Source organism: Malania oleifera, chromosome 5 (assembly GCF_029873635.1).
Source record: "Malania oleifera isolate guangnan ecotype guangnan chromosome 5, ASM2987363v1, whole genome shotgun sequence".
Lineage (NCBI taxonomy): Eukaryota > Viridiplantae > Streptophyta > Magnoliopsida > Santalales > Ximeniaceae > Malania > Malania oleifera.
In genome coordinates, this window is record NC_080421.1 from 99,631,517 (window position 1) to 99,643,558 (window position 12,042).

The following is a 12,042-nucleotide window of genomic DNA, read 5'->3' on the forward strand; positions in this document are numbered from 1 at the left end:
ACGCGTGGCAAAGAGAGAAACAGGGGGCAGGTGACGCGTGGCGACGCTTGAAGAAATCTCGCAGCTCCAAGCTGTGAGATTTAATGAGGCATCGAATCGAAACGTGACGCGTGGCTACGAGATTTAATGAGGCATCGAACTGGAACGTGACGCGTGGCGGAAATCTCGCAGGACTAAGCTGCAAGATTTGCGCCTGAAATCCATCCGTGTGGTGACACATGGTAAATCTCGCAGGATCGTCCTGCAAGATTTGCTTCGTCTGCTCAAATCCTTCCCGAGCCCTCTCAGAACACAATATTGCAGAGGAGAAAAGTTGCAGACCGTTCGAGCTTGTAGAGGACCGTTGGCAGGTTACCGTTCGAGGTGGCAGGTGACCGTTCGGGCGAAGGCGAGGCAAGGCTATTTAAGGGCCGAAGATGGGGTAGGGTATGTTATTTGTTATTTAGAAAAAAAACATGAATAGATTATTTAACTTACTGAGATTTATTTTATGTTTTGAGTTGGTTTGATATCATATTTGCGTTCCGACTATTTGGGTTCGTTGCTGCATCTAGAGGAAGGTTAGTTTTTTTAATTAATAATTTCATTAACGTTTGTGTCTCTATTAGTATGTGTATATACTCTGCATAATGATTTGTAGAATTTGGTATTGCTGTACACTTAGGGCCTGTTTAGTTCTTGAAAATAATTTTTTTTTTCCATTTCCAAGTTTATTATTATTATCTTTAGAAATTGAATGTTTAATTTCAGTTTAGAAAATTTATTTATTATTTGCTTAATTGATATTACTTAAGAATCTATGTTTCATAATAAAAAATCGAACCACAACATCAAACCAAACCAAATCGAAAAATTGGTTAACCATTTCTTTGGTTCAATTTTGGTCACAAAATTTTAATTTTTTTCATTTATCAGTTTGGTTTTTATTTGGCCCATTCAATAATCACAATTAACCAAACCAAACCGATATACTATAAATATATATATAATGCAAATTATGTATAATATCATGTAAATTTTTAATAATTTAATCTTGAATATTTTAAATAAAAAAAAGTATATTGATCTTATATTTATGCTTCAAATTTTATCTTCAATATTTTAAATTTACATATTCATTAATATCAAAGAAGAAATATTATTTAGGACTTTTGTTTGTTTGTATTTTTTGTGTTGTTTGTGGGTCTTAACTCACTTTGATAAGGTTCTTTAATTACAAAACCATTATTAGATGAATTGATCCATAATTTACATTATCTATTATTTGGGTGTACTAGTTATGCGTGTCTCCTTGATCATCAAGTATAAATTGAGACAAAGAGTTAGGATAGTTTAACATGTAATAGATATTTACATTATCAAAATGACTTAATTGAGATACCTTTGGCTGTCCCACCAACTAAATTATTATAAAATTATGGACGTAGAAAAAGTTAATCTTTTACCAATATTTATTATTTATTAGAGTCACATGAAAGAAAATGAAAAAAAATAAAAATTGTTGTTATTTTTAGACTTCTTACATGAGGAGTGACAGCGGTAGCCACCTAAAAAGGATAAATTAGTAGGTAGACTTCTATCTAATAAGCTATATGGGTTAAACCAATTAGAATTAAACAACACATGCATAGAAGTACTACATAAGCTGTTTTTTACACTTAATTGTTAATTTTTTGAAAACCCTTCTTACAATTTTTCAAATCGAAAAAGAAATTTATTCTTTTGACATGCATATATGCAAATAAAAGGGCTATATATTTCAAGATTATCATACATTATGTTGAAATATAAAAGGATTGGTTACATTAAATAAGACAATTCGCTTAAATGAAGTTACTTAAATTTTAAAAATCAATACGGCACCACGAGCTCATAATATCAAACACTAAAAATTACATAGAGAAAAAAATATTTCACCAAATTAATCAATGAAAACACGAGATGTGTACATAACATCCCTTATTTATCTCGAGTAATTAATTATTTTTAAAATGTTTGTCCTTAATATCTTAATTAGCTAGTAAGTAAATAAACATGATAAATACAAATACATATTTGAAACAATCGAATTTTTGAAGGAAGCTAAACAAAATAAAATAAAGTAAAGAGAGATTGTGAGTAATAAGATAGGAGGAATTTATACAAACTATATAAATGACAAAAGGTATGTGGTTAACTAGTTCCCTTTGTGAGATAATTATTTAGATGTATCATTGTAGTGTCATCTTTATCAAGCTTTTCGCATCACTTCTCTATATTGACTTATCAAAAATTTTAAATTATATTGTATTTGATGACACAAATTTGAAACTTTATATATAAACTTGTTAAAATTTAGATAAAATTCAACATAACCTAAACTTGAATCATAACTGATGTGTGGATTCTCACTACTCCCAAATTTTGTTTACGAAAAAATAAAAAAATGAATCTCATTTTCTTTCTTATGTATAAAAAATAACTTTCTAAATTAGTGACAAGATGAGTTCATTGGAGATAAATGATATATTAAAAATAATTTTTTATTCATGTTTGGCAGCAATGTGAATATGATAGTGGCATGCATATAAGTTGAAGGAATTATAAGTTAATTATTTAGTATACACTCAATGGCACATTATGTTTTGGAGCTTTTGAATCTATATTTGAGATATGTATATACATACATATATATATATATAATTAATTTTATTATATAATATAAATATAAAATGTTAATTAATTTTTATGAAATATAAAATAAATATTTGTGACACACGCATTAATTGAAGGCTTGCTTACAAAAAAGTTTCAAAGATATTATATGTTATATCTAAAAGTATTTTTTTTCTAAGCGCGAATTTAAATGCCTCCTGCATGGCTGATGCAGTGATGTGAATTGCATACTGGTAGATATCATAGGTTCTCGCATGCTTAAACTATATTATTATATTGTCTGCAAACGTTTAAGGGTCATTGTAAAAATGGGTAAATGTTCAAATTACACTTGGCATGCTGCCGAAATTTCGATACGACTTTTCGTAGAGAAGTCAGAATTGCATGCAAGAATATTTTCAAAGTGACAAGTGAAACATTTAAAGAATATTGCATGCACATGAACGTATTGAAAATAATTTTTGTTCACTATTCATTTAGCATATGACTTATACATAAAATTATTGTTTTGCGTAGGTCTTTTATATTTCTCGGGCGTCAATCTAAATGGCAGGAAGTTCAAGCAGTATTCCGGTTCCGGTATTGTTGTACATGGGGGGTAACATTATAACCGGACAAACCGGTGTTAGTTATAGTATTCCGCTAGTTCAACCTATTAGAATTGGTCATAGGTGTAAATTAACTAAATTGCATATGAAGATATACAAGTATTTGCATATTGATCCAAATCAATATGCATTGCAGCTAACCGCAAGATACTCGATTAAGGGGCATCATGATACAATCTTCTATGAGGTTGTTCCCGTAACTAGTGATTATGATTTGCGCATGGTGTTGGATGCACACTGCGTAGGGACGACATATTTGACTGTGCAACTGTATATCGAACTCATTCCTCAAATGGGTGTCGCTGTAGATGGGCAGCCAGGAACGTCTATTGAGCACATGGTTGAAGCGGAGGAAGAAGATGCAGACGTTGGTGGGATGCCTGTTGTGGATATGAACGAATGTCCACGATCGTCATTCGAGGCACAGACGTACGAAGGAACTACTATTCAAACGAATTATCATGGTGTTTGCGAAGATGTTTCAGCAGAACAACCAAGATCGTTGTTCGCAATAGCGAATAACGCGCTGGACATGGGGATGAACATCACGAACGATGTTCATTTACAAGATGACACGTACGAGGAGGAAATTGGTGAAGGGACAAACGAGTTCCCGGTGATGTTGACCCACCCCCCCGTCAATCGAATGATGCCACGTATACGGCAGATTTCATGGACGAACCTCCTATGTATGGTGTAATTGACGTAGATGCTGTAGATTTGTCCCATGGTGACAAGCTTCCTATACGAGTAACTCGTTGGGATGCATCATCAGAACTGAGTAAAGGGATGCTATTCGGGTCGAAAGATCAATTGATAGCTGTTGTGCGAATATACCACGCTTAAACGCACCATGACTTCCACGTCCTGCAGTCGACCCCACTATTATGGGTTGTTAGGTGTAAGAACTCTGAATGCAGTTGGAGACTGCGTGCGATGTATCGTCAGAAATATCGATTCTTCGAAATCACTCAATATGGTGGTCCGCACACATGCTTGAATGAACTCCTCTCGCAAGACCATAGCCAAATCACGTCGTCCCTTATTCCTAAGGAGATTGTGAATATGATAAGCGGTGATGCGTCGACCTCAATCGCTACATTGAAAGAATTCATAGATCGTCGTTTCGGCTATTCCATCTCATAAAAGAAAATTTGGTTAGGAAAACAGAAGGCAATTGCCCAAGTATCCAGCTATTGGGAGAAGTCTTATCAGACGTTGCCTAGGTGGATGGAAGCAATGTGCACTTATAATCCTGGTACTGTCGTCAAGTGGAGGTGGAACCCTATACCAGGCAGCGATCAAACCGTAATATTTGTATCAGTCTTTTGGGCGTTCGCAACATCTATTCAGGGTTTTCCCCACTGTCCTCCTGTGATATGTATAGATGGGACACACTTGTACGGTAAGTATAAGGGAAAACTCCTTATTGCGACGTGCCCGGATGCAAATAGGCAAATATTTCCCCTTGCATTCGCTATTGTGCAAGAGGAAAGTTTGGACACATGGAATTGGTTTCTGTGTTGTCTTTATTCCATTATCGATAGGGATGACATTTGCCTTATATTAGATAGGCATCTAAGGATCATCGCTGCAGTGTCTCACAATCCTGATTGGCAGCCACCGCGTGCGCACCACCAATTCTGCCTTCGACACGTTGTAAGCAACTTCAGCACGAAAGTGCACAGTATCAATCTGAAGCGAATGGCTGAGCGTGTGGGAAGGGAGTATCAGGTCAGAAAGTTTAACATGTGGATGGAGAAGATCTTCGATGAGGGTGGGGAACCCGCGAAGACGTTCTTCGATCAAATCGCTCCTCATATGTGGACTTAGTGCCACGATGGTGGCAGAAGGTATGGGAACATGACGACAAACCTCGTCGAATGTTTCAACGCCGTCCTTAAGGGCGCTCGTAGCCTCCCAATCACTGCCCTTGTGCAATTGACATTTTATCGCGTTGCACATTATTTCAACAGCCGAAGGGAGGCTGCTCGTAATGCAATATCAGGAGGAAATGCATTAACTCCTCATATATTGCTTGCGATGGAAAGAAGGAAGTTGAAGGCGACCGGACATCGCGTGACGACGTTCAACCGGTCTAGAGGTACTTTTAGCATCACGACTGCGCAGTTGGGACCTCATAAAGGAAACAACGTGCAAACCCTGCACATTCAGGATTTGCACGTCTGCTCGTGTGGGAAGTGGCAAGCCTTGCACTTTCCATACTCCAACCTTCTCGCTGCATGTGAGGAGACACGACTGAACGCCATGCAATACGTTGAGCCTTGTTGGAGCACCGTCGAATATTATGCGACATATGCTGCGGATTTTCAGCCGATTATGCACGAGGCGTACTGGCCAGCATCGTCATTGCCGACTATACAGGCAAATCCAGCGTATGCTCGACATAAAGGTCATCAAAGGAGCTCCCGTATACACAATGAGATGGATGCTAGGGAAGGTAGGAAGAGGAGTACGTGCAGTATATGTTATCAAGAATGACATAATCGCACAAGGTGTTCGAGAAGGAACCACTCGGCCGATGCAGCTGGACCGTCACGTTGATGTCGTATGCAGTTTTAGACTCTTTCACACCCTTTTTCTTTTTATATATACCTATTCTGATGCAACGATGCATTTTCCAGATTGATCCAGGGTCGTCCGATCCTAGCGTCTTGACGATGGGCGATCATCACAGGGCCAACTAAGCGTGGGCTGATGGGCATGCGGAGCCCCTGTTTTGCTGAGGGGGCACGAAGTTTGCGGAGCATTGGTTAGAGGCAGACCCCCTTATTGTCCAGCTGATACACGATGCGGGGTTTTATGGCATTTATCAGATTGCTCATATTTAGTTTGATTGGCATCTTGTCACAACATTGGTGGAGCGATGGAGACCCGAGACGCACACGTTCCACCTACCTCATGGCGAGGCCACCTTCATATTACAGGACGTAGCAGTTTTGTTCGGGTTGCCGATTAATGGGCGAGCCGTCACTGGTCGCATTGCCGGACTAGTGGAGGGACCTACAGACCGTTAGGGTCGACTCGCCCTGCGTACTATGTGCAAGCGTTTGTTAGGCGTCGTTCCGCCTGACAGCGAGTTGGTTGGTGCACGCATCCGTATGCGGTTCCTCTAGGGGGATGCGTTTCGTGAGCTCCCGGCACATGCAGATTTTCAGACGATAGCATGCCACGCACAAGCCCACTTGTTGCGTTTGATTTGTGGGGTGATCTTCTCTGATATTTCCGGCAGTTATGCGCATCTGATGTTCCTTCCACTCCTTGAGGACTTCGGAGCGTGTCACTCGTACAGTTGGGGGTCCGCCACTTTGGCGTGGTTGTACAGGGAGATGTGTCGCGCCGCGCACCACTCGAAGACACAGATTGCGGGCCCCCTTCGCTTACTCCAGGTTTGGGCTTGGGAGAGATTTCCTTCTTTCGCGCCTACGCGGTGAGGTTTCCTGCAGATTGAGAGGGGTCAGGATGGTCGTCCAGTTGATCCTCTCCCACTAGCATACCGGTTAGTACAAATTTTATCTATCCCTTCTCATTCACTCAATAACTATTACGAATACTAATTCGTAATACGTAGTAGTCTTGCATTTGGGAACTTACGTTTCATCTTATACAGATGGAGGGACGACTTGAGGGCATCGATGGTTGCGCTTCACACATTGCCCTGGTACAGGTTCGAGTTGGACATGCACCGAGAGCATGAGGTATAAATCAGTTAAAGTATAGCATACGATATTCTTTCTTTCTTTCAATTGTGTATAGTCCGCTTATCTTTTTGTTTTGTTTAACTGTAGTTTTTATAGATGCCCTACACGGAAGAGATTTTAGCCAACATGCCGCCTGCCTATGTAGACGGGAGGGACCTGTGGGTAGCTTGAGTGCCACTCATATGCTTTCATATTATTGAATGGTATCTCCCCGATCGAGTCATGCGACAGTTCGGCTTTCGACAGGTCATTCCCGCCCCTTTTATGACTTCGGGAGTAGATATTGTTGGGGACGATCTCCACGGCATGGATGGGCGCGGTCGAGGGGTCACAGACTGGTCGAGTACGCCGGTGCGACTACATCGTACGAGGAGTGGCGGAGCACGGTCCGATGCGTCTAGATGACCCATACTCTACTTGGTATAGGTCTATCACACGCCGCTTCGTCGACAGGACCGCAGCTATATATTTGAGCCTCATAAGAAGATTAATGCCACAACTCATTTTATGATATATACGTTCCGATTTGAATGCGTTAATAATATATGTTCATATTTTGCAGGCTGACATAGTTATTGAGGCAGACCAGATCTCGTCGGATCCTGCGATCCACCGATTGATGAGTGCTGCACTGGACCTCGTCCACGAGGACGGTCGACGGATCATAGAACAAGGAGGTCGACCTGATGTACCAGCACGAGGAGGTCGACCAGCTCCAGTGCGAGGAGGTCGACATGCCTCCTCTAGTCGTCCAGGGACTCCCATGTCCTCCCCACCAGTCGTACAGGCCGAGTACTTGTTCGGCCCGTTAGCGCCTTATGCGCCTTCCACTGCAGCTGATATTGCCGAACGGTCGAGCAGACCGACTGATGACCCATCCGACTCTGCTGCTACCCCATCGATGTCATTTTTATTGGACGATCTTTTCGATGGGGTGGAGGTCGATGCACCCCCTATGCCGCCTCGTTCTCGTCCCGAGACATCGTATCATTTCTCATCGCGTGCGCTCCGCATGGCTGATGATGATTATGCAGCATCTCTTGGGGGAGAGGATCCACATCTAGCACGACGGGACAGGACACCTGATGATGTTGACCAGAAGGGAGAGGGTAGACGCAGACGGCAGCCACCACGACCCCAGAGACGACTTCGCTGCGACACGGAGTAGTTTAGCATTATTTTCATTGCATTTTATTTGTATGTATATCAATGATTGTTTTGATTTCATTTGTATATAATTGATTATTTTTTTTATTCTTGTATATATCATTTAATATTTCGTATCTCTAAAGAATTCAATACTGCAAAATATAAAAAATGACACATAATTCGTATCGCTAAAATTTGCATGTCTAGTTAAGTTAATTCCTTAAATTGAATTGTTTTTTACTGCAAAATTCGTATCGCTAAAATTTGTATGGTATTTGGTTAATGGATTTTACTTTTTGCGATGTATTTAGTATCGTGAGCAGTCAAAGTAAGATTACTTGTGTGTGTATTAAAAACAATTTTATACCTTATCTCAAAATAATAAATTAAATAAGAATAATCTACCTACCCATATGATAGTATCCTAAGATAATTTTCGTATAATTTTAATCATTTCTCAGTTAAAATTAACAATGTGTTTTATTAAAATTTAATTATAATTATATTTAATTATAATTTAAAATATAAAATTTAAGTTTATAAATTTTATAAAACTTAAATTTAAAATATAACAATTGTTTAATTGTTAAAATATAACTTTCCCTTATAAATTTAAAATTTAATTAAATTTAATTTTTTTAAAGTTATAATTTAAATTTAATTATAATTTTCCCTTTTTACAAATTTAAATTTAAATTTAAATAATAAATTTAAATTTGTTTTGCAAAATGTTTAATTGTTAATTTAAATATTATATCCAATAAACATTTTGTAGCATTATAATTACTAGGCATTTTTATAACTTATTGAGAAATTTATTTTTTTCAATTATTTTTTTATAAAATTTTGAAATAATACAAATTATTTTGTCATACTTATATAATTAGTTAGCCCAAAACATCAAAACAGTCAATTCGAAATTTTTTTTCGGTCTCTAATCTACTTATTTGACTTTAATCATTATATTAATCATATATATTTTTTTATTTACTAAATTAATGTCATTTTAAAATATCATTTTATTAAGGACAAATTTTTTTATTCCACATGCATTTAATTTAATAGTTAACTAACAAATTATTCATTTCGTCAATAAAATTAAATTATAAGAATTTTTTTTTGTATTTTTTTTGTAATTTCAGGGTTTAGAATCATTTTTTGAAATTTTTTTTTGAATTTTATTCAAATTTTTATGTCTAAATATTTATTTATAATCAATAATTTCTTTTATGTAAATCCTTTTTTAAAATTTTTATATTTAAAATTTGTAAAAAAAGTCAGTATTATTTAATATTTTTTTTTATTTTTTATAATAAAATGGGAAAAAACTCATTTTAGTTTCCCACAAGAGGAAGCAAGCAGAGTAGAAGGAGTTTTTTGAGATATTGTGTTCTGAGAGAGCTCGAGAAGGATATCAGCAAACGAAGCAAATCTCGCAGGACGATCCTGCGAGATTTACCACGTGTCACCACGCGAATGGATTTCAGGCGTAAATCTCGCAGCTTAGTCCTGTGAGATTTCCGCCACGCATCACGTTCCAGTTCGATGTCTCATTAAATCTCGCAGCCACGCGTCACGTTTCGGTTCGATGTCTCATTAAATCTCACAGCTTAGAGCTGCGAGATTTCTTCAAGCGTCGCCATGCGTCACCTGCCCCCTGTTTCTCTCTTTGCCACGCATCGAAGGTAGAGTAGCCATCAGTTTAAATCTTGCAGTATGAAACTGCGAGATTACGTGAGCATTATTTTGAAAAAAAATTTTCCAATCAGAGTGTTATTTTATATTTTATTTTATTTTTATAATAAAACAGGAAAAAACTCACTAGGTGCGTGCATTAGAAAGGAGGGGAGAGGTAAGTATTTCTGAACGAGATTATCCTCGCTGTTGGCACACATCAAAAATGGAAAAAAAAAGTTCCCAATCAAATTGTTATTTAATATTTTATTAAATAATAAAATTAAATATGAAAAAAACTCGACTTTGAGTCATGATTCTGCTAACTCCTACTACAGGTGATTAGCCAATGACGTCGCACACGGATGGGCCCCCTCGATGACTGTGCCATTCCGGTGCATAGTCAGCCGTGCCATGCAGCATCTTCCCAATTCATTGCTCGCCACGTAGTACTCAAGTGTCATTTCAAGATTCCACGTGGCAATAACAAGCGTCACCTATTTCTATCTTCCACGTGTCTGACAGAGACGGGCCTTGACGAAATACGGGATGGGCTCGTCTAACTAACAAAGCTAGCTTAGCCTGCAAGGTCTCCAGGCTGACGCGTCAGTCGTCATCGGCCGTCTACACAACGCCACGTATTAAACCAACCAATTCTAGCCGTTGATTCTTATATACAGCCCAATTATAAATCGATGTTGAAGGGGTAAATGGTTATACTGCAGTTTTCCATCAAAGCATCTCGATTCAGACTGGTCTTGCTTTCGCAGAGCTTGAAAGGTTACGAAACGGTTCGAAAATGGCCGAAGCTGAGCCACAGCAGCAGCAACAGACGGTAAGGGCATCTGAATACTTCCTCCCCCCCCCCCTCTCTCTCTCTCTCTCTCTCTCTGAGATCAGATTGATTTCTGTTTGGTCTCCAGGAAACAGGAGGAAATGAAACGGAAGCAGAAAACTTCTGAATCTAGCTAATTTTTTTTTTCTTCCGGTTTTCTGAGCATCAGAAAACGAAGATGGTAGTTAGAATAGCTGAATTAGTTTGTGGCAATTGATTAGATATTATTTTCCGATGTCGATTCTATGATGATTTAAATCTTTTATTTAATAATTTCCGTTATATTTCTTGCGTTTTCTCGGGATGCAGACGTGTTATGTGATTTGCTGTTCTGATTTTCTCTTATTGAAGGATCGAGAAGGTGAGAGGAGCCTTAAATATCTATATTTTGTTCAATTAGCATATGTATACGTGGTCGTGTGCTTCTCAAGCCTCTACGGATTCGCGAAGAAAAACTCCGGTCCCCTGAAATCAGGTGTGGAGACCATTGAGGGCACCGTGAAGACCGTAATCGGACCGATCTACGAGAAGTTCCGAGACGTCCCTTTCGAACTCCTCAAACTCGCCGATCGCAAGGTCATGCATCTTATTTTAGCCACGCACGTTACCAATTTCAGCGTGTATTTACTTTCAGACGCTATGATGCGCGGGATGATATATTATTGTTCCGTCTTTCAGGTGGACAGGTCCCTGACCAAGTTGGATCGCCGTGTGCCGCCGCTAGCGAAGCAGGCTTCAAGCCACGCATTCGCGGTGGCCTCGGAGGTCCGGCAATACGGCTTGGCGGATGCCGCCGCAAACATAGCGAGGACTGTTCGTACCAGCTACGGACCAACCGCGAAGGAGCTGTACGGAAAGTACGAGCCGGTGGCTGAGAAATATGCGGTGGCGGGGTGGCGGTCGCTGAACCGGCTGCCGCTGTTCCCGCAGGTGGCTCAGGTGGTGGTTCCCACGGCTGCGTACTGGTCGGAGAAGTACAATGAGGGGGTGCAATACGCGGCGGAGAGAGGGTACGCGGTATTGTCATATCTGCCGTTGGTGCCAATAGATCGGATTGGCAAGGTGTTTAAGGAGGGTAAATCACAATGAGAAGAGTATGGTTCCGGTGAATCGGATTTGGTGATAAAGATTTTTATTTATGAATGAAGGTTAAGGAGGAGGATGTGTTTTTGCCTTTATGTATTGAAAAAAAAAAAGTGTGTTCTCTGATTTTGTTTTTTGTTCATGTTTTTGTAATTTGTTTTGTTTGATTTAGTTTGCATGGTTAGAGAGTGAAGGAGTTTTTATGGAATGATATGTTGAAGAAAAGAAATTGTCTAGCGACAATAGAGAGTTAAGAAGATTATGCAAGCAGTGTTTTTTTTTTTTTAATAAAAATTTAAATAATTTTTCAAAGAAA

The 12,042-nt window shown here is 38.9% G+C and overlaps 1 protein-coding gene across 4 annotated transcripts; it reads left to right on the plus strand.

Annotated features, from left to right (window-relative positions):
• Positions 1-10,511: 10,511 nt before the first annotated feature.
• On the plus strand, positions 10,512-12,042 carry LOC131156736 (stress-related protein). 4 transcript variants are annotated; one of them, XM_058110633.1, is made up of 3 exons: positions 10,512-10,643; positions 10,995-11,219; positions 11,322-12,042. In XM_058110633.1, the coding sequence occupies exons 1-3, from the start codon at positions 10,608-10,610 to the stop codon at positions 11,730-11,732; spliced, it is 672 nt and encodes a 223-aa protein (XP_057966616.1). In that variant the 5' UTR covers positions 10,512-10,607; the 3' UTR covers positions 11,733-12,042. The 4 variants fall into 4 exon arrangements, with proteins under 4 accessions (XP_057966616.1, XP_057966614.1, XP_057966615.1 ...); XM_058110632.1 differs by having other exon boundaries at positions 10,517-10,643; positions 10,953-11,219; XM_058110631.1 differs by having other exon boundaries at positions 10,515-10,643; positions 10,995-12,042.

Excerpts from the sequence above, each read along its gene's own strand:
- LOC131156736 (XM_058110630.1), top strand. The coding sequence starts at position 10,608 with ATGGCCGAAGCTGAGCCACAGCAGCAGCAACAGACG. Across the intron at positions 10,644-10,952 it reads CACAGCAGCAGCAACAGACG|ACGTGTTATGTGATTTGCTG; the intron begins GTAAGGGCATCT and ends CTCGGGATGCAG.